The sequence below is a fragment of the Montipora capricornis genome, chromosome 2 (genome assembly GCF_036669925.1).
Source record: "Montipora capricornis isolate CH-2021 chromosome 2, ASM3666992v2, whole genome shotgun sequence".
Classification (NCBI taxonomy): Eukaryota; Metazoa; Cnidaria; class Anthozoa; order Scleractinia; family Acroporidae; genus Montipora; species Montipora capricornis.
Genome location: NC_090884.1, coordinates 43,232,423 through 43,259,922, shown reverse-complemented (window position 1 = coordinate 43,259,922; position 27,500 = coordinate 43,232,423). Strand labels below are relative to the sequence as shown.

Sequence of the window (27,500 nt, the reverse complement as noted above, 5' to 3'; positions counted from 1 at the left end):
ATTAAAACTGCTGTACCAAACTAATTGAGATGAGGCTCTTTTGCCGTACTTAATTCCTCAGTTAGGTTCGGCACATGAGTGGGGCGGCGTCTGAACCGGGCCTAAGGTACAAGCTTTCTTTCTTTCTGTTAACCCCTACCTTAATTAGAATTCTGAGGACTGTTTTGTTGACCAGAGGGCTCAGTTTTGTTCACTAATTTTATTATTTTTTTTTTGCATCCAGTGTTGAATAAATTTGTTCCAGTGATAACCACCTTGTCTTAACCGCATTAATTTCCATTATTGAGAAATTCTACCTCCTCCTACCTATTAATTTTGTTTATTTGAAAGTAATTTGACATTAAATCTGTGTTAATTTACGTCACGTTAATTTCCAATAAAGTAATTTCATGGAGCATTAATTAACACATTGACTCCTGGGAGAGACACCACACAATTTTACTTGTCAACTGGGGGGCGTCCTAGGACACTTGAGGGGTCAATGGGTAAAAAAACAAAAATATTGCGACAACAGGAACTTACCGCTTACTATGTAGCTTTTCGATTTTCACTTCAGCTAAGCTTTCATACTTCTTGAAAATGGATTTTAAATCGTTCTGGAGAGAAAAACATGTTTAATTTTAATTATTATACCACCGCGATTTTGATTGGCTATAAGCACGCAGCTAATTCTTGCTCGCTCTGTTTCTCTTACGTTATACCTACAGACAATAAATTTTATATATGTAGAATTGACGTCATACCTACAGACAATAGTTTTATGCATGCAGAAGTGATGTCACCGAACACACTAATCAGCACTTTGATCAGTTTTGTCATGGCGGAGCTCATGAATAATAAAACAATTACTGCATTCGGTTTTCGCATGATAGCAATAATTATCAAGACCTCAGTTTCGAATTGCATTATCATAGCTATCATGCTCAACCTCATCTATTGTTAAATGCTATTCACCAGAAGATGTTACTGTAGTGTGTGTATGCTTTCAAAACAATACCTGCATTTTAAAACAACATTGGCATTGATTCCATTCAAAACCAGTAAATGGATGCTTTGTAAGTTTCTACGATGGTATTTAAAGTATTTAATACTTTTTCTTAACAATACCTGGCAGAATATTAGCCCAGTGAAAATTGTGTAACTGAGTCACACAAAAACTGGATGTGCCATTGCGTGCATCGAAAAAACACAAAAGTTGTTTCTGGCCACGCACACAATTCTTTAATACACATTTTCCCACGTAATGTGCTATGGTCTCGAGGTCATCGGGATTCCCTCTGAATGAGGAAATACCACGTTCAAATCCTAATTGGGCTACCCTCTCTGAAAAGTGTCTATACATTGTACGATCAGGTAAAGAATTCTTACTGATGTACAGCCAAATCGTGACCCCAAAAAAGAAAAAGAATAGTCAGAGCCGAATCCTACAAGTGTATACTTTGACCTTTGAACAAACTGCACGTAATTAGTACTGATTTATTCAGCACAATATCTGGTTAAATTAATACAGTTCTTGAAATTTGCGGCTGTCTGGTTGTCCCAAACGACAAGAAAGTTTTCCAGGTGACCAGTTTTTGATACAATGAAAAGCCTAGTTGCCCAAAGGAAAAACAACGGGCAACTCAGCCAAATTTGAAAATGAATTCCATAAGCAGCACCCAACTCACTTGCCAGTTTTCTATTACCAGTATCCAATAGTAGGCTCAGGGGTTTCAATAACTTCTGAAACAGCCGTCCATGATAGCTCATTGACGGCGGCAGTTTGACAAGTTTATGATAGCATTTTTCGTGAAAATCAAGGCAAACTAGCCGGTGGTGTGAGGCAAACCAGGCGGCGGTATACCACCGGTAACCGGCTTCTATTGAAACCCCTGTAGGAAATTTGACAATGGCTTATTCAGCACAATATCTGGTTAATAGTACAGTTCTCGAAATTAGTGGTCGTCCGGTTGTCCTAGATGACAAGAAAGTTTCTCGGGTGACCAGTTTTTGGTAAAACGAAAAGCCTGGTTGCCAGAAGGAAAAACAACGTACAAGCCAGCCAAAATAGAAAATGAATTCCATAAACAGCACTTGACTCACTTGTCAGTTTTCTATTGCTAATGTTCAAGAGTAGTGTGAAGTTACAAAATAATATTAATTTGCTGCAGCTGAGCATTTCCCTATGTTTTGAATATCTGTAGCTTTTACAGGAGGAAAATGCAAGAGACAAAATGTAGGCAATGGAGATCAAAGACTCCATTTTAAAATGTAACCAAGCATTTATCAGGGCAACCAAAATTTATGGGTTAAAAGTTGCCCACCTCTTAAAACAGGAACAACCTGGAATTAATCTCTTTTTTTTATTTTGAGGACTGTACACTGTACATGTTTGTATCTCATTAACCCACTTCAGGAACTGTAATAATACAGGTGTAGATGGAGATAATTAATTTTACCACAAAGGACCATCTTACAGTGCCCTTAATACTGCGTGTGAAGCACTGCCTTCGGTCATACAGTGCAGCTCGGAGATAAGCGAACCAAAATATACGCAAAAACCGCGCATACGCAAAACGTGTAAATGCGTCAAAAAAAAACGCGGATGCGCGTCAGCACATACGCAAAAAGGCTCATTAGTATTTATGAGCTCTCCCTTTGTCTTTCTTTTGTCGTCTTGTCTTTGTTCAGTCTCAATCGTTTGCGGTGTGGTGAATGTGAAAATAATTTGCGTGTTCTCTGGTCGGTGCGCAAAAAAATCTCACCATATGTTTATTCTAATGGTGCAAAGTCCTTCTGGCTGGATATTTGTGTTTCAAAGCCAAAGAAAAAAATCATCAAGTTTCCTTTTGGAGAAATATAAACCTAGTGACAAACTGCACACAAGAACCTTTTTAACATCGAAATTTACATGAAAGCGTTGAGAGCGATATCAAAACAAACTTCGCGCCGCGCCGGTGCTTCCGTTAAGTCGTAAACTAAAAAACACTACTCGTAAGCAAAGGGCTCGTCATTAGCAGTTTTGTACAGCCATTCATCATTTAAAGTTGAGTATTTAACTCCTTCTGTCGTTTTGGATGTGAATACTTAAGTAAAGCGTGACGCTCACCGATAGGTGAAAAAATACAAACAACTTTCGGGTCCAAGGGCCGTTGCGTCTGTCACTCGTTAAACTTAACAACAGAACTCTTTAGCAAAGGGGTCATCATTAGTAGTTTTGTACAGCAATTCATCATTTAAGGCTGAGAATTTTGCAGCTTGAGTTGTTTTGTTGTAAATTCCGCAGTAAAGAATGATTTTTTGGCGTGGATTTTCAGCCCGACAGTGAAATCACACACTTTTTCCAGCACGTGACATAACAATTTTAATTCATGTAATATCCACATCTTCAGTCCTGTTGGGTTTCAACGGGTACAATGCTTTCACTTCAGACACAAATTTTTTCTTCAAAGGCTCAATGATGCGCTGATCACATTTATAGGATTTTTCTGCAAGGAAAATTATTGTGTTATAATTTTGGGCACGCGCCGGCGGGAGGCAATCGTGATGTAATTCGGGACATAATTCGCTGATTCAAACGGTGAAATGCTCTCAGTACAAAGAAAAGATTATTTAAAAACTTTCTATAATATGCCAATCGAATTTATTTGATTTTTCTACAAGGAATTATCGGACTTTGCATGCGTCGGCAAAAAGTCATTGTGAAATGACTGTAAATACTTCGTCACGGCGAACACTGAAAAAAATCATGTCTTCGGTTTTTCGGGTCATAATTTGCTGATTTAATTTCGCTCGTCTCTCGAGACCTTTGTTGCATGTAAAGGGTATTAAACTTCGAAATAATGCCCTGTGGATGCTTTCATCGGCGGCATTTGCGGATCGAAATTGACAGTAATCAAAGCCACATACCGTATGCAAATTTTCGACTTGTCGGCAGTCACGCAATTTATTCTTTTGTCTCCGCAAACAATACAGGAAAAGCAAAATTATGGTTATGAATAACAAAGGCACAAACGCGTATACGATACGCAATTTTAGACGCGTCAAAAAAAAAACGCGTATACGCGTATCGCGTGCGTTCATTTTGCGTCTGCGTTGTTCGCTTATCTCCGAGCGGCACTGTACCAATGTACACCCACTTGAAAGATGTACCATTTGGAAGTCACCCTCTGGACCGTAACACACAGTTTACGGCCAGACCATCATTGTCGTGTTACATGGTCTACTGTTTGGGACATTTCTGTGGTCCTGACATACATGTACCTTAATACTCTTCACCCACCACAAAGATTGACCCTTAGGGATCCCCTTAAAGACTCCAATGGTGATTGCTTTACTCTCTGGAAAATAGTGCCAGACCCTGTTTTAGACATTACCACTTTGACACTTTTGTATGTTACCCAGGGATGTAGCTAAGAGTAAATTGATCCAGTTGAAGGAAGTTGGACATGGTAACAAGATTGTCCCAGTGTCTCACAACACCCAGCATTCTTCACGATGGCGAATATAGAGAAAGAGAAGACACCCACAACAGTATTTAAAACAACGCTTTTGTTTCATTTCCAGTATCCATACATTCTAGTGCTTATTCCGTATACTAACAGATATTCAATTTTTTTTTGTTAAAACATCGAATGACTTCCAAACTTTGTTGAGAATAATTTTTGATCTTCTCAGTCACTCTTGATCGATGCCCAAACTTCAGCTGACGATCACCCCTTTCTTAAGTGGCGATTTTCACCAGCAGCTGGCGCTTAATGACATCCCTGGGTACCACTATGACTCTTTCTGTATTTTACAGTACTGTGCAAAAGTAATGCAAGTGAAATGCGCGAATTTCGTTCTTTGTCTTTGCGAATTTTCATCGGAAAATCGCGTGAAAATTTGAGGGAAAATTCGATGTGTTCCGAGTAATAATTCGCTTTAACAATAGGGGAAATTTCGTTGGGTTTTCAACACCTCACCAAAAATTCTCGATCAATAATGTTCTTTCACCATTACATTTGTAAGTACGCGAAATTTTGCTAAGCACAGAGCCAAAGTTCGACACCATATCGAGCAAAGTTAATCACATAATTCATCCAATCGATTGTCATGTAATTTACTTGAAATTATATTTTGATAACTGTTGTATGAACTGCGTGCCGAAGCTTGCTGTATTTAGTTGCATGTATCGATCACCGATTAGAAGGGAATTATAACACACTACAAACACAAGGTTTCTTTCATCTTGTGCATGTAAAATTCGCTAATTTTGCACACTTGATTGAATTCAGCTTTAGAGCAACTTACATGTTACACATGATCGAACTCTGAGTTCATTTTGGGAACAAAGAGAGAACACTCAAGCAAGACTTTGCCTGCAAATTGCGGCGAAAAATCAGTGAAATATCATTTCAAACGGAATTTCCTCGAAAAGCTGCAAAAAGCCAGGAATTTCGTCGGAAATCACTTGCATTACTTTTGCACAGTACTGTACACCCATGAACTACTTAAAACATCCAGATGGGTGCTTAGAGCTTCAAGCTTACTGCACAGCCGAGATAAGCAGTTAAACTCCTTCGTGAATAATTATGTTAAAAGGACTTTGTTGCTCAGGGCCTGTAAGTAAGGCCCAATTATTGATGAGTTATAACAAAGCCCACAATCTTGTTTCCACAGACACCATCGGCAGATGGCTTTAGGCAGTTCTTGAAAAATCTGGTATTGACACAAGACCAGGTCTGCCTTGGTTTCAGCCTCAAAGAAGATGAACATATCGGTGAGCACTATCCTGAACACAACTGGATGGGCAAGTGCCCAAACCTTTGCAACGTTTTATGACAAACCTGTTATTGCAGTCTTGCCTCCTACAGGCTCTTGGTACTCAATATTTTTCCAATTTTATTGGCACTGCTATTAATTTTATGCTCATGGCCATTTGCGTTGAATTCTTATGTGACTTCGTAGTGACCAATGACATAGTAGAATTAGAAAACTAAACAAGGCTAATACCTGTAAGGTGAAGTTTAATAATAATCTGCAAGTTATCAGTCAAGAGCTAAGAAGTCACATGCCCACCCTTGATCTGCTTTACACATCCTCATACATGTACAGCCCCACATATGCTGCAATAATAATTATTATTATTCCAGATGCGAATGACCAGTCACTTGCTTGTTTAAAACTGACTGCTTGATTTTTGTGCAGTATTCTTTGATTGCACCTGACATCACGGCAGCCAAGTTGATGGAAAGAACAATAGAGAAAAAGTATTTTAGGAATTTGACTATTATTATGCAAACCTTAATTTAATAACCCTTTCACTCCTGTAAGGACCAATGAGACTTATAGATTTTACTCTGTCTAACGCCAGATGATTTTACTCGTCAATGGGGAACTCCACAGGTCCAGATGAATGGAGTGAAAGGGTTAACAACAGCTAGGTTCACTCAAAAACTATGTTTCCATTAACCCTTTAACTCCTGTAAAGGCCACTGAGACTTCTAGATTTTACTCTGTCTAACGCCAGACGATTTTACTCGTCAATGGGGAACCCCACAGGAGTGAAAGGGTTAAGTTACATTTTCTATTGTTTTGGCACCAACATGGCCGCCTTATCACATGAGTCAGTGCAATCAAAGAATTTCATGTGACTCCTTCGCTCCTGACCAATAACTTGCAGAAATAGAATTAAACTTCACCTTACAGGTCAGCCTTGTTTAATGTTTTAATTTTAATGTATAGGGAAGATACCTGTTTACAAACAGCTTTTGTTATTCAAATGTGCCAACCACAGGAAAAGAAGACCCTTTGTTTCAAAAGCCAATGAGGCTCTGGTTGGCAAATTAATGACAATAGATGAAGTCAACGATATCTTCCCTGTCAAACAGAAACATCCTCACCTCTAAACAATCTGAGGGTACATTCTTTATATGAAGTCCAAAGAGACCTTGTGCGTTGGGCAGAATCTTCTTTCTTGAGTCAGGAGGTACAGTCACTTTCAAAGAAGATTGAGTCTCTGCAACAGTTCGTTTCACACTGGCGCCGACCTTTGCCTTATTTCGAGGCCATTCTGATGGAGGAAGCGGATTTAGACCATTTGGAATTCCCTCGGCTTTCTTTGCATGGGCTGACATATAAACTCCTTGGCCTCCAACACCGAACACTCTATTTTCTCCATCCTTGGGAGAATACTGCAGTCTTGCAACATCTGGAACGGCCAACAAAAATTCATACAAATCATGGAATCCGTACTTTCCGAAATCAAGGTTGTAGTTGTTCAATTTAAAGAAGTCCTTCTCGACAGCGGTCTGTTTGATTCCCCTGCTTTTCTCACACGATAACAGAACGGCCTTCAACGAAAACTTGACGGATTGAGGCACCTCTTTAGCCATTGTACTGTACAAAACAGCTGAATGTTATTATTGTCCACCACCAAAGCTCAGACGAAGCTGGTTGTTGATAAACTGAACCACGTGTAACCAAGTGAAAAATCAGCGGTGTCAAACACAGCACAAGGGATACACAGGATACCCAGTTTTAGGCAGCTCGTCTCTAATAGGGCGCTTTCCAAATCTCCTACCCAGAGTCCTCGGGCTTCTTGGTCAGCGGGTGAGTGACCGGAGAGGGTAGGTACTTTATATATGATACCCTATAATGTACCGATCCTCAAGTACTCTATCTGTCCTTTAGCGTCCTTACACATCCATACCCGTCCTTTGGCGTCCTTACACATCCCTAGCCGTCCTTTAGCGTCCTTACACATCCCTAGCCGTCCTTTAGCGTCCTTACACATCCCTAGCCGTCCTTTAGCGTCCTTACACATCCCTAGCCGTCCTTTAGCGTCCTTACACATCCCTAGCCGTCCTTTAGCGTCCTTACACATCCCTAGCCGTCCTTTAGAGTCCTTACACATCCCTAGCCGTCCTTTAGCGTCCTTAAACATCCCTAGCCGTCCTTTAGCGTCCTTACACATCCCTAGCCGTCCTTTAGCGTCCTTACACATCCCTAGCCGTCCTTTAGCGTCCTTACACATCCCTAGCCGTCCTTTAGCGTCCTTACACATCCCTAGCCGTCCTTTAGCGTCCTTACACATCCCTAGCCGTCCTTTAGCGTCCTTACACATCCCTACCCGTCCTTTAGCGTCCTTACACATCCCTACCCGTCATTTAGCGTCCTTACACATCCCTAGCCGTCCTTTAGCGTCCTTACTACCTACCACGGAGAGACTCTGGGATAATCGACTTGAACTATATTTTTGATTGGCCGCTTGCGTAACAATGGCAGCCCGACAGGAAGTCGGTAAGTAATTCGGAAGCCCCAGAAGTTGGAGGAAGGTTCAAAACCTAAAACTAGTTTCAGAGCTGTTAGTTCTTTTCTACCTCAGAAATATGTAAATCACAAAATTAAAAAACCACGAAGTTTTACTTTTGTCTTATACCGTACGGGAATTGTCCCACGCTGCGAAAAAGTGATTACTGTTGCTGTTGCAAAAGTACCGTGGGAAAACATTATATCAGTCTCTTTGAGGAGAAATCCGTGGAATAAGGTCTTGTCGAAGCCATTCAGAATTACGGAAACAACAAATCGTAGTAGAGGAGGACATTTGTGTCGTCTCCACAAAAATTTGTCAATCGCGTTGCTTGCACGATGGCATTTTGAACGATGGAATGTACGCTGAAACACTAAAAACACACTTACCGAAAGCGTCAGAGGTTTCATCTTCACTTACTCTTACAGCAAACCAATGATCATTTCTCCAGTTTCTTTGTGTGTAAGGCTAAAATTCTTGTTTCTCGAACACTTTCAACCCGCCCGGTTTTCTCTTTTCTGTTTCCGGTTAAACTCAAGCATACGTAATAAGACCGGAACCCACGTTTTCTGGGAAAATGGAGTCGATTATCCCAGAGTCTCTCCGGGCGTCGCTCACCCGCTGACCAAGAAGCCCGAGGACTCTGGGTACGAGATTGGGCACTTTCCTGTTGTCAGAACTGGCCGTCGACTCCCGTCAGTTTTCAAAGAAAATGAAACAACTTGAAGGATCACTTGCATGATAATCCCTCGCATTCTTCCCGAGGAATATGTATAATCCCCGAAGTATGTCAAGTTGAGGCGTTGTAGAGTTAGTCCTTCGGAGTTCCAAATGCCCGGTCTGCCTCCGCAGAAATCTAGGTAATTGTCTAGTTAAGATAAAGGAACAGGCCTACCTAGCGTAATTTGAAACGGCTACCAAAAGTGGAGCGTTTTCAAAACGATCCGGTTTCATCTGTCGTGTAAACAGCGAAACCGCATCGATTTGAATACGGTTACTCTTTTGGCGCGAAATTTCCATTTTTCAATTCAAAATAGTGAATTTAGCAAGTAGTGCAGCGCTCGCATGTACCATCACGACTTGGATTTTCTGACGAAAGCGGTTCCGTGTAAATACTTCCAAATAGGCCCTTCCCGATTATGCTAGCATTTTTTGGCATTATTTGGTTTTTTCGCACTTTCTCTGTAAAAAGAATTTCTAGCATTATTTAGCCTTTTCCATAACTTTGACCTACTAGATTTTAGCACTCCAAAGATTTTAAATGCTAAATTTTAGAATTCAAAAGCATTGTGATGATATACTTTTGTGTTTGAGAGAAGGATTTCTGTAAATGACTGAAATATGAACTGGGTGCATCTGAAATGACTCGAAAGAAGTCTGGACCTAGCTGGTCAGCGGTTAACGTTCAGAGGCCGTTCACGCGCTTGCTCAAACAAGATGACGCCGGCCACATTGCCACGCCATCTTCTCGAAACTTGAACGGAACACAAGAATTGGGTCTACTCTACAGCAGAGGAGAGATGAAAGACTGCGTGGGTTACTCCGATGCAGACTGGATTGATCTGGTTACGTTTTTCAGACAGGAGGAGCAGCAGTCAGTTGGACTGAGAAGTAAGAAACAGTAAATTGCCGCTCTGTCAACTGCTGAAGCTGAATACATGGCATTGGCAAGCACAGCGCAAGAAGCAATTTGGATGAGACAACTTCCGTTAGACCTAGGAATTAAGCAGACTGCCGCAACCTTGGTATTCGAGGATAACCGATCTGCTATTGTATGTCCAAGAATCCACAGTTGCCTGTAGAATCAACTGAAATGTCATTTCCTTGTAAAAATTAAACGAACATCTTTTATTGGTATGGTACGTATCGGAGAGCCAATCTCGACCCCAGAGCTCTTCTCTTTTCCCTTGGGTCATGCACAGACATAAGATGGTGGTGACGAGAATGAACCGAGAGCCAGAACATTTACGCATGGGCTGACGGAACAGACGGAATGTTTGAACAAGAGAGAAAAACGCAGTACCTCCAGACATGAGGCTGGAGCGTCGTACCAAATGAGTCATCCCGGGATTTCGGCCCGTGCGATGGCTTTTGGACGCAGTTGGCCCTTCGCTTCTTTCAGATACCGACCTTCCTCCCGGTACGGCATTGAGGGAGGGATACGTCGGCCCCTAAACCGTACGAGACAAATCCCAGTCCGACTCACAGCTCCAGACCGCCCTTGTCAAAGTAGCATACGATTTCGATGGCATTAATATTCACGGGTAAAGTCATTTTACTTCTCATATGGAAAGCACTGGAGTCGCCCATTACAAAGTGTACGCACGCGCCCTTCTAAAGGTAACATACATATGTGCATAAACGTATATTTCATCTCGAATTTCAGAATAACTACAAGAGCTAACATCTTCGTCTGTTAAGATGGGTTTATGAACTAGAAAAGAGAATTTTTAACAATAAGTTTAACCATTAATTTTAGCAAAACATGTGAATCATATTTTTTGGCGGGAAAAAACAACTTGTTATTTTTAGAAAAGATCGTGCTATCTTAGGAAACATATATGTGTTATTCACCGGCTGGGAGGTCCGTTTAGGAAAAAAGTGTGCCCGAGGTCTTGAGCACGGCCCTGAGGTCGCAGGCCGTACTCAATGTCGAGGGCACAGTTTTTCCCTATAAGGACCGACCTAAGCCGGTGAATAACTTCTTTATTTTTTCTGCTCTAGCTTTGTCTTGTTGAAAATGAAATCACATTTCATATGAGGCTTCAACTCGGCGAAAGTTCTTAAAACACCAGAAACATCTCTGTTTCTGCTTTCATATCTCATTATTTCAAGTATTTATCTTTGTTCTCCGCCAAGTCCTTTACAAATCAGTGCAAAACTTAAAAAACTACACAAGAAAAACTTGTTGACATTTAGTTCATGCAAATTCCACACCGCAATTTGTTTGATTGACTATTTTGGCCATACGAATCCGTATTTTCTTAAATGAAGCAAACTAGAATAGAACTCAAAGAAAATAGAATTCCAAAGACCAAAAAATTGAGTTCAAGAGACTGCTCAGCAGTGTAAGTGCAGTGTAAGTTCAACGGCATGTCAACAGTTGAATCTCTTATAAGCTTTGACTTTCTGTTTCTCCAGGGAATTCACAATTGCTTCTCCAATTGAAAGCTGACTGGATTTTTAACGTGAAGGAATCTCTGGGGAAGCAGACCTTTTTTCCTGGAAAGTTTTCTCTTCGATTGACATAACGCGATTGGAATCAATCTGCCTTGCTTCTAAAGAGGGTTTAATTTCTTAATTTTCTCTTAGACAATTTAATAATCAAGCCCCGATCTTTTGGTTGTTATTGCGTGCATCAGCATATGCGTTATTTCAAGATGATGCCTCCCCTCATGCAAGCCTAGAGGTGTCTGGATGTCTCCTCGCCATGCACCGTTATTTTAAAATAAATGTTTTATAGAGTCTTATTTTAAAAAATGTAATAAATAACTTCTAAGTACTGAGTACTCTCTTTTCTCCGCAACAGTTTCGTGTAAGTTTCTCGTAATTTTTGCTTGTGGTGAAGTCTATAAATAAAGAATGAAATCAGTGATCCAAGATTTGTCGCCAAGTTTCAGGGGCACCCAACGAATCCGTTCCTCAATTTATCTGTTCCCCAGAGGAATCTTGCTGTCTGACAAAAATACAGGTGTTTCGATGAGCTGGCTGGGAAATTTTGTTATTGATAGAGGTTTTGCTTGGCCTTACTGACTTTTTCTAGCATTTCAACCCGAGCTGGCTGTAGGAACTCTGAAGACTGAGGACCACTAAAAAAAAAAAAAACCCCTTCCCTCTCCCAGAGAATAGTCACAAACATACGACGGCTGGTCACAGTGATTGCGCTTGCGGAAAAAATCTGTTTTGTCCCGGTTTTGTCGCTTTTATTCGGTCGTTTTGGGATCGAGGGATTTGAAAGCGCGCAGAATTCCTGGCTGGGAAACCAACCAATTTTATCTAGCTGGCTGGGAAATTTCTTGTGTGTCTTGCTGGGAAAAAGGAACAGATAATGTTTTCCCAGCAACTCTGAAAAACACCTGAAAATGCCTTAAATACCGCTTACTAACCGAGTTCGAGGTCCGTACTGTAAGTTACGGACCGAGTTTTTTCCCGTTGATTTATGGCCCAAGCGCGAAGCGCGCGGGCCATAAATCAACGGGAAAAAACGAGGATCCGTAACTTACAGTACGGACCGAGAAAACGAGGTTAGTAAGATATTTATTATATCTCTGAGGTTAAACGGCGCGCGGGCAAGGAAACTAGCCAAAGTGAAGCAGAAGGTTCAACTGCCACAAAGAATGCCGTGCCAAAATCTTAAAAACTAAATCTTCTTGGCTGTTAATAGTTGCTTGCAAGATTCAAACAGTTTTCAGTACAAGTTTATGCAACGGAAATGACATGAAAAACTCGCTAGATGATGTTTTGTCGAAATTTTAAATTTAGCGGGCTGTACAGCGGACCGTACTGTAGAATACGGCCAGCTAATTTAGCCAATTACAGCGCGCGTACTATCTGAGAGATATAATAATAACATTTATTAAATTCTCAACCTCGGATAATGCATTTCGCGTGCTCTGATTGGTTTACTCAATCTCGGTTATCAGCTCATATACCTCGGTTTGACCTTATATGGTAAGTGATTGCGTTTAGCGTTGCTAAACTAAAAATGTTTTCGCCGGAATGCGAAATTACTCTTTGAATAAAGCCAAAAAGGAGCAAAAAAAACTTTTTTTGTGGAAAGTTTGGATCAATTCCGACGTTTAGAAGAACGCGAAAAGGCAAGAAATGTTTTTGTGATGAGCCTGCGTCTGTCTGACAACAAGGTATTACACAACATCGCATCAGTTCTCATCAAGTTTTTTTCGATTTCGCTCGGATTTGCTCGCTTTTTCCGCTCGTATTTCGTACTTCCAAATTTTTGGAGTTGAAGGAATTCAATAAAACAATTATTCCATTCGCGCTTGTTGGATATGAGACTGGTTATAGCCAACTCGGCGCTACGCGCCTCGTTGGCTATTTACCATCTCATATCCAACGCGCGCTTATGGAATAATTGTTAATTATTTTCATTAACTGGGGTATAATAACACATTTTACAACAAATTGGTCGTTGGGTGCCCCTGAAGTTTGAACAAGGGAAACCAATGGTTGTCAAAAACACACAAAGAAAACAATGATGCAATATTTATTGAAATATTCTAAAGTGTAATTGAACGCACCAGGAGGCAGTGTGGCCCAGTGGTTAGGGCGCTTGCCTTGAGATCCGGAGATCCCGGGTTCAAGACCCGCTCTGACCACTCATTGAATTTGATCCTGGTAGTCCCTGGTTCAACTTCCCAGCTGCACTTGTAAATAGCCAACTGGTTTGCCTCCGGCCAGTTGGGATTCTTGACAGTTGTAGTTGTTGTGTTCTGTTGTTTCGTTGATTCATTGGCCCTGAAAAGCCCCTATGGGGAGAGGTCAATTAAGTATGTATGTATGTCTAAAACTCACAACCTAAGGACTTCTAATTTACAGTATTGGTGAAGTAAATGCTAAACACTGGGATAAAGTTATCAAAGTAACATTTTCCCACAGTATGTACAGATCGGTTTTACAAAACAGCGGCGGCCATGTTTTCTCCTTTTATTTGTTGCTTTCTGTTTGCCTTCTCTCCTGTTTATGCAACTGAACATCAAGGTCAGTTCTTTGTTAAAGATTCCTGTATTGTTTGATAGTTTAGTAATTGTGTTGCACCGATATTCGACAGAGCTAGCAACGTTTCTTTTCTGTTGTTTTTTCGTTCTCTGTCTTATAAAAGCTTAACTGAACGACATTTCGAAAAATAAAACTCCAGCTTGAGTTTCGAAAATCTTTTTTCAGTTGAAAAAGGTCTTTTTAAACCGCGTTTTTATCAAAAATATTTCCTTCAGATGCCCTCCTAACTGAACTTCTCAGTGTTCAAGGTGGCTACGTTACTGTGTTGACTTGAGTTTAGACGCATTGCAGCGAAAGCAACATGGAACAAGGGTCGCGCAGAGAGATTAAGCGATTTAGAAAAAATCAAAACAAATTAATTCAGTCCCTCTACTGTAACTACCAGAAAAAGGAAGTACTATCGAGGCATAGTTAGAAAACCAGCCAACCGGGGAACTCGGTCCAGGGGCCATTTTTTCGAAAGTCCCGAAACTTCACGGGCCATTTTCGGGTGTCACAATTCCGATTCCCTCTGTATCTCAAGAACGGAGAGGATTTAAATTGTCAAACTTCGCAGACATTTTGCTTTTTGTTACCTTGAAAACATGTCAAAAGATCGGCTTTCCAAAACAAGCGGTTGACAGTTTCACGAATGGCTTTTCGGGCCCGAAAAGTTTTCGGGATTTTCGAGAAATGGGCCCCAGCTGGAAAGTCCCGAAAACTTTTCGGGCCCGAAAAGTCATTTGTGAAACTTTGGAGAGCCGATCTTTTAAAGTGTTTTCAAGGTAACAAAAAGAAAAATAACTGTGAAGTTTGACGACTAATATAGTGTGGATTTCGAAACTGGGACACATACACAAAAAACAGCTCCGACCGGAGATTTACATCGGTTTTTAGGTCTTTGTTTTAGGAAATCTTTCAAGATTTGATGCTCTAAACTTGTAAACATTTCATAAAATTCGACATGTTTACCAGATTACATACATAATTTTTTTGTTGCCTGCTGCGTCAGAGATTGAAGCTGAATCAAAGAGAGCATATTCGTGTTCTCAGTATTGGACTGGAACTAGCTAGCAATGGAGGCTAATGCGTGGGAATATATTAAAAAGTATTTGCATTTGAAAATATTTCCCCGCATTAGCCTCCATTGCAAGCTACAATAGTTCCAGTCTAATGCTGAGAGTACGAATATACTGAATATGGTCATTTACATCCGAGTTTGCCTTTTGGTCCAGGGTCGAGGGTAACTAGTCGAGGGTCGAGGGTAAATGGTCGAGGGTCGAAAATTTGAGTTTGCCTTTTGGTCGAGGGTCGAGGGTCGAGGGTCGAGGGTCGAGGGTCGAGGGTAAATGGTCGAGGGTCGAAAATTTATTCAAGATTATTTTCAAATTATTTTCTTAACTTCGTCAACTCAAAAGTTCACAGGCTCGTGTTTACTCGAGTTTCCGGTGCCTGTTTTTGCCGCATTTGGATGTTCCGAATTAAGTTGGCGAAAAATTGCACAGAGTAACAGCGCCCTTAAACGCAGCTCAGTGTTTCTTTTCAATGATCTAAGCAAGCTCAGTAATGATCCGCTTCATTACAGAATCCATGTTTGTCTTTGCCGTGCCATCACGGGGGAACCTGCGTGCCAAGAAATAAGTATGGCACTTTTACGTGCACTTGTAAACCAGGATTCATCGGCGGATTCTGCAAAAAAGGTAATTTATTAAAAGGTAGAGTATTCAGACAAATCAATAGAGGCGTGTTATCATTGAAGTAGTCTGCTCGCTGGCGGTAGATGGTGTTGCTATCGCGAAACATGTATAATTAATTAGACGCTGAACATGAATCTTGGCCGGGTGACAAAACGAGGTGGTGGGGAACATGCAGGAGAGACGGGAAGGGAAAAAACCCCCTCCTCCAGGAGTTGTCAAGCGTGAGCCTCTATCTTCAATAATTCCTTGAATGAACCCTTTCCCAAGTAACTTTAATTTAGGAACAGGTTTTTCACGCGGAGAGTATCATATTTTTCCTTGACACTGAAATACCTCTGATTTAATTGGCTTTTACAACAGTGGGTGTGATGAATCTTCCGAGGAATGCGTTGTATAAATAAATGTATTCGGGAAGAGGTTGGCTCCTGAGCCAAGTATGGGACATAGCTCTTTGCTTCTTTTGATGAGCTCCTGGCTCCTCGTGTACCCAGCGCGCTTCCAATATACAGAATATAGCTTCTAATTATATATGTTTCTCTTTCCGTCTGCGAGCAGGCTGCCATTGAAGTCTTAGCCAGCTTCATTTCTCTTTTAACAACTTTCCTTTGAATTAGGCTCTTGTAATCTAAAACAATACAATACAATACAACATACTTTATTTAACGAAGGTAACGTAATTAACCCAATGAGTTATCTAACTTACGGCCTTCACAAACAATCAAGCTGTTAGAAAACAATTTCACTACTAATCTTTTGTGTTTTCAGTTGTGAGATCATGTAAGGACTTGTACGAAGTCCAAAAGTAAGTAGCACCTTTATGCGAGCAACGCTTTTTCTAAATATAGTGAATGACATAACTTATTAGTTCATTTTAGTTAATATGCTAACATTTATGTTTCTGGTATAACGTTCTAGATGAGTTTGCATACAATTATTTAACAGTTATTAGATGAGCGTGAGTTGGATATGACATCGTAAATACCCCGCGAAGCGTAAGTTGCCCAGGGTCTCACACATAGCATGGAATAATTATTTGTATTTGGATGTCAGAAAGCGGAACGTATAGGACACGGTAAATTACTTGCGAAGCGCGAGTTGCACCGAGTCTCCCAGACAACATTGAATAATTGTTTTTATTATTTGACTAACTCAGTGGGTGGGCAAGATGAACCAAATCCCGCTCTGTGATCGGCTACCCGAGCGGGCAACTCGCCTGGTCCCAAAAGATCAAAGATCATTTTTTTTGGTGTTTTATCCCATGTAATAAATCCATTATTGACCAAGCTTGTTCGGTCAAGATGGCTGGATATTGGCCTCGTTTTTTATTTTTTTTTTGCGTGTTTATGGACCTCGACTTCGTCTCAGCACATAAACACGCAAAGAAAGAACTTGGCCAATATCCAGCCTTCTTGACTTCACGCTTGGTCAATAACCCATATGTAAAATCTTAAAAAGGTTTGGTCGTTTGGATGCCAGAAAACTGGAGCCACCGACCTTTCGGCTGGCCATTGGCCGGCCATCCGCCTGAGTATCGGCCAGACCCAGCCTCGTTCCCACTAGCCCTTACGTAAAGTCAAACGTGACGTCACCGGTCGAGCGGATCCGAAATATACCCCGAGGAAACCTTGCGCTATGGCGCTTGGCCATAAGTCTCGCGCTTCTTCTCTTTTTGTGATTAATTAAGCACTTAGGCCTGGGAACGAGACTTGGCCAGACCGATACCGTGTTTCAATAACTGAGGAGGATGTTCCGCCTTTGCAACGATATCTACGAATGGTTATTCTTCGACAGTCTTCCACAGTCTCTTCAGTAACGCATAACTCCTAATATTCTTCAATAAGTTATCTCCTTTAAGTCACTAAAAGCCAGTTTTACTTTTCCCACTTTTCAAAGAGTACATTCCACTACGATTCCGCCTACTGGATTAATAAGGTTGACATCAACGTTGCCGGAGGGGAGACTGGTTTTGATTCTAGCGAGACAAAATTACCGACCTACTGGAACACACCATTTTCAAGGATCTGCCTCGGAATGAAGATTGGCCAAGCACTGAATTTCATTGACATAGCGAAGCAAGCAGTGTCTCTTTACTCGCTGATCGCTGATAGGCAATACCGAGCGACCTCACTGGGTCGGCACACCTGGAAGATGATCATTGGATCACAAGCATCCTTGCCAGTCTTTTGCAACATGGAAGGCTTTAACGGGTATAGTGGCGCTTCTCACAGTAGAGCGAGAATTGGTATCCTTGGCAATGAAAAAAATGATTGCCTTAGCCCTGACTCAAGAATCGGGTTTGGAACTGGAGGATATCCGGAAGAATCGACACTTGTGGTAATATTGGCTATCAAGCTTACGGGGCTGATAACTTTGATACCAATATAAAAAGCATGTGTTATGTGCTGGTCATCTGAAAAATAAATTGTATAAATCACTACAAGGTACTAGGCAGTTAGCATACACTCCATATGTTTGAAGAAACGCTAGCTTTTAATTTTTTTTTTTTCTACGATTAAATAAGGAAATCCTCCACCATCAAGGAAAGAAGAATTATGTAAAAACAAAGACACGACACTCCCGAGTTTTACAGACGTGTCGTGTTTTTCTTAAGATTAGTTTCTTCACTGCTTTTATCTAGACCATTTGTAAAAATAAAGCTGATTCGTCAATAGAAGGCAAACTCTGCTTTAAGATTTTAGAATTCGTGTTCATCATTTCCGCGGAAACTCAAGTAGGTTTTTTCTCGAGTGATCGCTCTTCAGAAGGGAGAAGTAGAGCGAGATGTTCGAGAGAGACCGCAGAACTCTGATTCATAAATGGCGCGAACTCTGCTCCCAAAACCTCGGCCCCGAGATCTAACATAAGATCAGGATTCCAGTGTGATGCAACCATACAAGCACATGAAACAATACTGTAACAGCACATGTCCACAGTTTATTGAATAGCAGCGAGTTGAACCATTAAATATATCTACGATAAACGATTTTCTACATTTCTCTATTATAACCTCATGGTTTGTAACTAGGAATTGCGAGCACGCCAAGCGCTCAAGCCTATAAAGAGTGTTTTCAATTAAGGTGATCAGACGATACAATTGCAACTAAAACGATAGACGAGCACGGAGTTTAATTCGCAGAGGATCAACTAGGGACTCCGTTTTCTTGATCAGAGACAGCGTCATGTGAAAACACTCTTTAGCCGAGCGCAAGTGCTTTACTAATAAAGGAAACTACAAATCCGCAAATAAAATGGAATGAAAGTTGATCAAATTCACACGAGTGCGTCACTATTGGGGATATTTCCCTCTCATCACTGTACTAGCAATATTATTCCTGTAACATATATAACCATCTTTCTCATATGAAATTGACACAAATAGGCCATTTCCGAGTTCATGTCTGCCTTCTCTTCAAAGCGAGTCTAAGTGCGAAGTTTTTGTGATGGTAATTAGTTCTCCTTTACATATGAATGAAAAATAATTTTCATACCAAAAACTTTGCACGTAGACTCGCTTTCAAGAGGAGGCAGGCACAAACTCGGAAATGGCCTATTGACAATGTTAAAACGCTAATGTCTCCAGAATTGTCCACCTTTGTCTAATATTCCAGACTGCAATCTCCGACGTGGAATACTTTTCTCACGGGACCCTTGTGATGTGACGAAATATGTAGCTGCTTGAGGACAAGAGTGTACCTAATATTCCCTCCCCTCTATTCTGCATTTCCAGCAGACTCCTGTCAGGCTTTCGGAGTTGATTCACTCAAGCGTTTCAAATTTGATTATTAGGGAATTCGATTAGTAATCGCGAAGATTGTTGAATTTGTTCATTCAGTATACAAATTTATGTAACGAGAATTCCCCAAAGGCTAAAACAAGAAATACTAACATTACGTAGAACTGTTAATTATAAAAAATAACAAACCAAAAAATGGTCTTTTGTTGTCTTAAGGTAGCTAAGAAGTTTGATGCATTTTCAATGCAATCTTGAAGTTGAATTGCCCTGAAACTTTGAGATCTAGGGTTTAAGAGTATTTGCACTTTTGCCGCAGGTTGACAAGCAGTATCAAAACAATTACAATTTTTTCAGCTAGCTAGAAGTACAGAACACAAAACCGTTAAAATTCTTCTTCTTCTCCTTCTTTTGCCTTCTTTCTTGACGTCATTGACGGTTTTGCTGTTTTAATTTAGAAGGTCGTTAGGGAAATACTAATTATATTGAGGCGCAACGAGCAGACAAATGTCATCAGTCTATCAAAAGTGAGCTACCAAAATGCTCAACAGCGAGGATAGGATGAAGAAATAAAGTGAAGACACAGTGATGATGGTTCCGCCATTACCCAGCTGTTGGGGTGTAGAGGCACCTACGTTCACACTTGGATCAATTAAAACCGAATCGAATGGTAAGGGCAGACGGTAAATTAACCTTTTGCTCATAAATCCAGTGACTTCAAACTTTGGGAACCCTGCTGGCAGTTTGACGTAATTGCCGTCGTTGACAAGAACCTGAAAAAAAAGGACAATAAGAAACGTGTTCGTGATGGTACTGGCTCCAAGCAAGAGAACAACAGAAGCAGTAACTAGCGTAACCCGAGTTAGTTTACCTCTATTCTGTTCAATTTGAGCGGCTTTCAATTGAGTATCAAACAGCCAAACTTCAAGTTATCAAAGACCATGAACCGGTTGTAATAGATCTTATTCGCGCGGCGGCCATATTGGCCATAGACAATAGATTTCGAACCCGGAGCCTCGGGTTGAAATGTTTGGGAACGACAACAAGAGTTTTCAATCCCTTTGGACTCAGATATGGTCGCCATGTGATTAAGGTTAAGGCCCATGCGTAGGCTTTAGAAATTTTTACGAGAGCTAATTTATTCCAAATTGCACCAGAAAATCATGTGACTACTTATTAATAATAGACGTGAAAAAATATCGAAAAGGTCTGACGTAATTAAGTAGAAGCACTGCACGCGAATCATGTAGTCAAGCAAAAACTTCGCCATCCAGGGCTAGCATCGGCTAGCATTTGATTAGCTATTTGTGGCTTTCTTTCGGTTTGATCATTGACCAATTAGATTGATTAGATTTTTGACCACAAGGTTAAGAGTGCACTCTGACAGCTTTCTAAGACAAACGTTCATTGTATTCAATCCCTAGCCAGAGGTGTTAGTATCTGAATTGTAGCCCTCAAAATATATCAGTTTGTACCGGAAACATAGGACCAAAAATTATATTTAATGCTTTAAAATGCGAACCAAGCAAGGTACAGATTTTGTTGGCCTGCTTTATACAAACAAATATTGATGCAAAAGTAAATAAATATTGATAATCAAATTTAAGGAAGAGCAGAAGGACGTTTTTAGGAAGTATCGATCGAGAATAAAATATTTTGCCATTAGCAACAAATTTGGGACATAAAACAACATAAATTTTGAACCACGAATATAAAAAGTTACCAACAGCAAAAAACATTTTGGGAGATTTTTGCTACGTTTGTACTTTTGACTGCACAAATAAATCGCAAAATCGAAAGTGACATCGAATTCAGCGGGCGCCGTGATCAAGTTACCTTGCGTGTTTGCTCGCGAAACAAAGGATACATCTGTGTCAAAATGATGGCAAGACACTGGGTGTTTGTTTTTTTTTTTGTTTCAAGTGTTATAAAGTTTGTCAAGAAATGTGCGACTTCAACACGAAGATCACAATCGCCCAACTCTTGAGGTTGACCATTGTTTCTGCAAAATCAAAAACTTTCTCTCCTTAACGAGGTTATTCATCAACAGCTAATTGCTTCGTTTGGGAAATAGCAGCTGCTTTATTATTCATCACCGTCACAAATTCTTGACAATTTTGGGGCTCATTTTGCTGAAACTCAAGCACGCTTCCTACAGACCTGTTTTCCCGTGATTTATGCACGCGCTGCGGGTCTATTGGCACCACGAACACTCTTACACTCTTCTTACACCCTTACAACCCGGTGACATAGTGTGTAGTGTACATTGCACTGCCACAAAATTTTCAACGCAAAATCCAAACCAGAAAGCACTTACCCCTCTATTGAGCACCATTTCAGAGTTGGCACCCATGTTGTAGATGATAGGGCAGTCATCATCCTCTTCATTGGGGTCATCAGGATCCACACAAATGGGATCTTTGTCCGAGTCGGCACGTTCATCGTCGTCAACTTTTTCCGGCTCTTCTGCCTGACTCTTGACGCTAAGCACGAGTTCGAGGTTCTCGCCGGCCTGGTTGGTCTCCCAGCCAGTGATCTAAATTGGCAAACATTCAAGTTAAAAATTCACGTAAAGGAATTAACTCCATTATAGCTCATCATGCGAATGAACAGTTAACGCCCCCCCCCCCCCCCACCCCCCATCCCCACAGGAAAAGAAAGGAAGGGACTAGTTAGGCTAGTTGGTTTCAATTTCCAAAACGATCGTCTTCCTAACCGCCTAGTCTCGCCTAGTCTCTCCAACTCCCCCATCCATCATAATAAATCGCAACAAAAAGCACCGTTTGAAAGAGCCAGAGAATTGGAAGAATGACTTAAACTTTCTTCAGACAATCAAATGGTTCTCAGAGATCAAATGTCATGAGAGGGCCACATTATCAGGTTTTCAGCGTGACCAAAAGATTTGAGCTTCAAGTGATATATTGAGAATCCGCGCAAACTTGCATTTGAGCCAAAGGGGTGTGGGAACTGGATGACACAGAGACTCACCGTAGCCCATTTGGGCCCGAACCAACACTCAGGGTCTTAAAATAACTGGGAAGGAAGTTCTGCCTTTGTCATTTCATTTGCAGATAGTTCATTGTCAAGTTAAGGACTATAAACCGTAGGCCGTTACTCACGACCCTTCAGTTGATTTTACATAAACATAGTGGGACGTTATAGAACCCGTACACCATTCGCGAAGAGTTGAATACGGAGACCCTGATGTTGTAGTCTGTGTTATTCTGTCCAACAAAAGTGGCCGACTTGGCGTGATACTCTTCAAAAGGCTTTTTACAATGACTGCAAAATTCTCGCGCGCTCATTGGCTAATTTTTATTGTCAATAAGCGGACAGACACAGAAATTTATAATTTATGTGATAATGACGCGATATTGCTCGCGTCCGATTGAAGTTTCTCGCATTTTTGTCTCGCGTTCTTCTCGTGTTTTGACTTAATTTTGACCCCTCTGCCTTTTTGTTATTGTAATTGTTGATGAATATGAAAGAGAAGACAAAAACTCAAGATTTTCCAAACTTACATTGATGTTAAACTTCATGGTCCCGCTTAGTACATTGAACGTTTCATTTCCAAAGGTGATGGTTCCATTTTCCAGAAACAAAACCACCATTAGCTCGAGAGTTGTCCTTGTGTTCGGTAATGTCGTTACCAGGGTTATAGTTTTTGCGGTGAGGTTCTGATACTTGGTTGAGTTCTGCAGCTCCGAAAATTTAAACGGTGCAGATGGTTCGATGGCGCGGAGTGAGATTCCTGGTGAATAAAGAAAGGACCAATCAAATCCAGACAGTCAGTCGGTCAATCAATCATGAATCTAGAAATAGTTTTTCAAAAAAAGGATCAAACGATTCATCAATATCTTTCAGCCAGTCCATCAACTACGTTAGGCGTGTCAGCCTTCGATAGGACATTTGCATGATGACGCCATTTGACTACAAGTACCAGAATCCTTTAGGTTTTGCTTATCTTATGCTAATAAGAGCTATTGTTGTTTTTACCCCGCTGGGAATACAAACTTTATTATTATAGTATTATTATTATCATGAAAGTTGCCTAATGAAGAGAAACTGCTGCCGTTCTAACAGAGCTCAATAGACCTTTTCGGCTTCTACATTTTGTTTTCCCAATACAGATCAGGTGATAATACTCAGGAGGCTTGGTCTTTTGTTTTGTTCATTAAAAAGAGTGCATGCAGGCATATTCATGCTTGTATGCCCTCATTTTAATGAACAAAACAAAAGACCAAACCTCCTGAGTATTATCACATGATCTGTTATTGGGAAAACAAAATGTACAAGCCGAAAAGGTCCATTATTGCTCACTCTGGGATAGAAACTGACCACCTCATTTTCCATCAGTGCGAAGATCGCGGCCACAAATCGGCTTAAGTTGACGTCTCCTGTACGCAATGACGATGCATATTGGGTCTTTTGTTGGGAGTACTTAGATATTTTTGTCATTATATATGCCCATTTCAGAGTTGTATTTAATCCAATGAAGTTACCCCTCTAAGAGCATTGATTTGTCTCGACGGAAGTTGTAGCCCTGAATGACGCTACGTCAAAAAATGGCAATCACTTGACATATGTTATTTTGCCTTTTAGCCGCTCGGCTATCGAGGACGTATGCTGGGGCTGGCGTAGTTCACTGTCACCGTCCCCTGTCAACCAGTTAATGAAAACAACTTACCATTTCCGTCAACTTCTCGTAGTGACTCAACTTGAAATGAAAGGGCATCATCATCGTCAAAATCTTCCACTTCGTCCTCGTCATCATCGTCATCGTCATCATCATCGTCGTCTTGTTCAAAATGCAGCGTAGAAATTTTTCCGGTGTCTCCCTCTACCTTGACAGAAGTATCACTTCCACGCATTGTGACTGTATTTTGGCCCTCGTCTACTTCGTCATCGCATATAACAGAGGTTATCAAAATAGCACCTAAAGTAAAAGTTGTATGAAAGGTAAAACATTAAGGTGACGTTGTATATCATTTTACAACAAGAGATTGCAATGCACCTTAACGTCAAACCATTTGTGTTGAGGGGATACATTAAAATTGCAAACTGAGATCTCTCCCAAGAAAATGCAGCTTGAAAGGCCGGCTGATCTGAGACTAACGGCTTAAAAGCAAGGTGACACACTGACCAGACAGGCCACACGGTGGGATTGGCGTCAGGGAATGTCACCTTGCTTTTCATTGTTTGAGTCTGGAGAGTTCAGGTTTGATAATGTGGCATTTATGGTAGCTCATGAGGGTTTTCAGGCACGAGAGCGACACACAAGGCTGCAGGCGAGAGAGGGGAAGTTAGCCACTCGTTCGTCGCGTCGCGCTCGCACTTCAAAGCCGGCCCAATTGAGTGTCCCCAATAACTCCTCTTTTGCAGTCTTGTCTTCATTCATTATCAAGATCTATTCATAGTTAGGAGCCCTTAATATGATTTCCTGTCAGAATACGGTGCATCAACGTGTGAAGACAGCCAGGGCTTTCCACAAGTTGCTCGGCAACTTTTTGGCAACTTTTCGAATTCCGAGCAACTTTTAATTTCTAGTTTTCCACAAATTCTGAGGTATCGGAACAGCTTTAAGTGCTTAAATTGGCCATGGTTCCATAATTCACAAATGTTTCAGTAGACAGTTTTTCAAGATTCACACTTCACTGATTTGAGTGTTTCAGGCGACAAAGGTCATTCAGATCCTTTGATGGTAGCCGCAGAAGCCGTGGCAAGACTTAGTACTCCAAACAACATTTGTTTTTGAACAAATTTATTTAGCGACGCTGGTTAGAACGCAAAGTTGCACAAAAATACTTAGAATTGTACAGATTGCGTATTTTTGCATCAGACCAAATAAAAGAAGAGAAAACAAAAAAGTTTTTGTTTTTTTAAGCAACTTCTGAGCAACTTTCCTTTCAAAAAGCAACTTTTGAGCGACGTTTTGAGAAATTCTGGGCAACTTTTTGGGAAATCTCGAGCAACTTGTCGAAAGCCCTAAAGGCAGCTATTAGACGGATCCTCTGATGTACCCCAACCTAGAACACAGCATCAAGAGAGGGAGAGGGAGAAAGACCATGTTTCATTGAGGAAGTATTGCTGTCAAAGGCCAACCCAACCGTCATTTTGTTGTAACACTGTGGTCACACCATGATCTCGACTACATAGAACCTGGATTAGAAGTGCACAAAAGTCGACTATTTACTGAAACATGCGAGCCGAGCGAAGCCCAAAATAAGAAACTTGAGGAAGTCTAATCCTGGATTCGCGGTCACTTATTTTCTTTAATCTGGAAGGGTCTATGCTTCTTCTAAATCCTGAGTGCGTGATGGCAAGAGTTCCTTATTCACAGGCAAATAAGTTGATAAATAATTTAATTATATAATCTTCGCGATCGACTGGGCTCAAAATGAAGACCGTGGTGTTCTCACGCACTGAATACGCTCGGTCATTTTATCATGGTTGCGTGCTTTCGAATCTATATTATTAAGCCAATATTGAAACTCACTGTTATTCAAATGCGCAGAGTAAGACATTGTTTTTCATGAAAAACCAAGGGGACAGATTGAAAGGCACGCTAACTCAACTTAATTGGAAAACTTATCTATTGAACTTTCTTCTCGAGTATAATAATTCAGTTTGAATTATAACCTGTCAACGGTTAATAGAAATTCGATAGAAATTTCCAATGACTGATTGCCGTGATTCAGTTGAGCCGCTAATGTGGTTGAACTGTACATCAACTTCTCTGTTAAGTCAAGTATTGCATAAAGTGGGAAGGGAGGCGAATTCCTTTCCGGAAATTGTTGCTCTATATTTTAGATTGTGATTTTACGACCTACTGGGGATTCACTTAATAGACGTCAGGTTTCCACATTTTATGGTCGTCCAAATGTTTCAATATTCGCTAAATTCTATTCGCTGTCGCAAAACCGCATTCGCTGTCGCAAAAACTCATTCGCTGTCGCAAATGTTCCTTCGCTAGTACTGAATTAACTTAATTTGCATTTGCTAAAATGAAAACATAATATTCGCTGACATTTAACAGTATTCGTCATTACTACATCAACTTCGCTGTTGCAAAATATTGTTAGAAACCTCCAAGGCCGACCCTCACGCAATTCGTTTCCAGGCCTTCTGGCTGTTCGTACGTGTTTTGTCATTGTCTGCACGCAGTGAAGCGGTTAATTTTTAGCGACAGCGAATGAAATTTAGCGACAGCGAATTGACATTTAGCGACAGCGAATTGACATTTAGCGACAGCGAATGACATTTAGCGACAGCGAATGCAAATTTAGCGATAGCGAATGCAAATTTAGCGATAGCGAATGAGTCTTAGCGACAGCGAATGAGTTTTAGAGACAGCGAATGAGTTTTAGCGACAGCGAATAGAATTTAGCGAATATTGAAACATTTGGACGACCATAACATTTTTCTCAAAATACAATCATTGCGTTGCAATCTTGAACAAGCGTTTCCGTGGGGTTTTGAGCCTCGATCCGAAGTTTTGAATGCAAAGGAATAGGTTTTCGCTAACCCCTCTCTCCCCAGAAACACTTTCTATGCGTGCAAAGTTGTTCAAAACGAACATAAGCAATATCCCCTTGAATTAAGTAATATAACTAAAAGACGCAACCGATCCACCTTAGAAGATGTCGGTCGACTAACTCTTGGCTTTAGAAGCTGTTCTTTTATGTGTTGAGGTTGAATCATCTTACGCAAGGATATTAGGGCCAAAAACACTCAGCTTCTTAAAAAATAGGTTTAAACGTCGGAAATATGAACTTTGGTGTGGAAACGAGGGGAAAGAAAATTGGTTCACCGCATTGACATCAAACTCAGTTGCAGCTAAATATATACAGAAAATTGATGTGATAGTGGTCTTGTGATGGAAACCTTTTCCCAGGTTTGGAATTGTCCCTTTGTTACTCGTAAAACTTGAGCGGGAAGAGCTCGTGACAACAATGCCATCTAACTGTGTGTAAAAGTTTACTTTAAAGCGCCTGGATTCAAATTGGAAATGACTGTACGAACTCTCGTAATATTCTACGACTAAGCGGCACTAAGCGACGGATGCATCTAAACCTCCCATGTAATT

At 40.8% G+C, this 27,500-nt stretch overlaps 3 protein-coding genes across 4 annotated transcripts in view; 1 reads left to right on the top strand and 2 right to left on the bottom strand.

The window, feature by feature from the left end:
- The window catches only part of LOC138037368 (uncharacterized), a 37,070-nt gene extending 29,715 nt beyond the window's left edge, over positions 1-7,355 (bottom strand). Inside the window, exons 1-2 of the mRNA XM_068883306.1 lie at positions 6,864-7,355; positions 523-596 (exon numbers count right to left, since the gene is read on the bottom strand). Of these exons, the coding sequence (XP_068739407.1) occupies positions 523-596; positions 6,864-7,355 (566 nt within the window). The remainder of the gene's footprint in view (positions 1-522; positions 597-6,863) is intronic.
- A 2,278-nt stretch (positions 7,356-9,633) lies between these two features.
- On the top strand, positions 9,634-20,188 carry LOC138037367 (uncharacterized). The gene is made up of 5 exons (XM_068883305.1): positions 9,634-9,883; positions 14,759-14,772; positions 15,573-15,687; positions 16,450-16,461; positions 17,540-20,188. Exons 1-5 carry the CDS (start codon positions 9,634-9,636, stop codon positions 18,067-18,069), a joined length of 921 nt encoding a protein of 306 aa, XP_068739406.1. The 3' UTR covers positions 18,070-20,188.
- LOC138022810 (acidic skeletal organic matrix protein-like) overlaps positions 18,597-27,500 on the bottom strand; it is a 9,541-nt gene continuing 637 nt past the window's right edge. For both annotated transcript variants that reach the window (XM_068869782.1, XM_068869772.1), the window contains exons 2-5: positions 24,102-24,350; positions 22,936-23,165; positions 21,732-21,950; positions 18,597-20,187 (exon numbers count right to left, since the gene is read on the bottom strand). In XM_068869782.1, the coding sequence (XP_068725883.1) occupies positions 19,936-20,187; positions 21,732-21,950; positions 22,936-23,165; positions 24,102-24,285 (885 nt within the window). In that variant the 5' untranslated portion in view covers positions 24,286-24,350 and the 3' untranslated portion in view covers positions 18,597-19,935. The remainder of the gene's footprint in view (positions 20,188-21,731; positions 21,951-22,935; positions 23,166-24,101; positions 24,351-27,500) is intronic.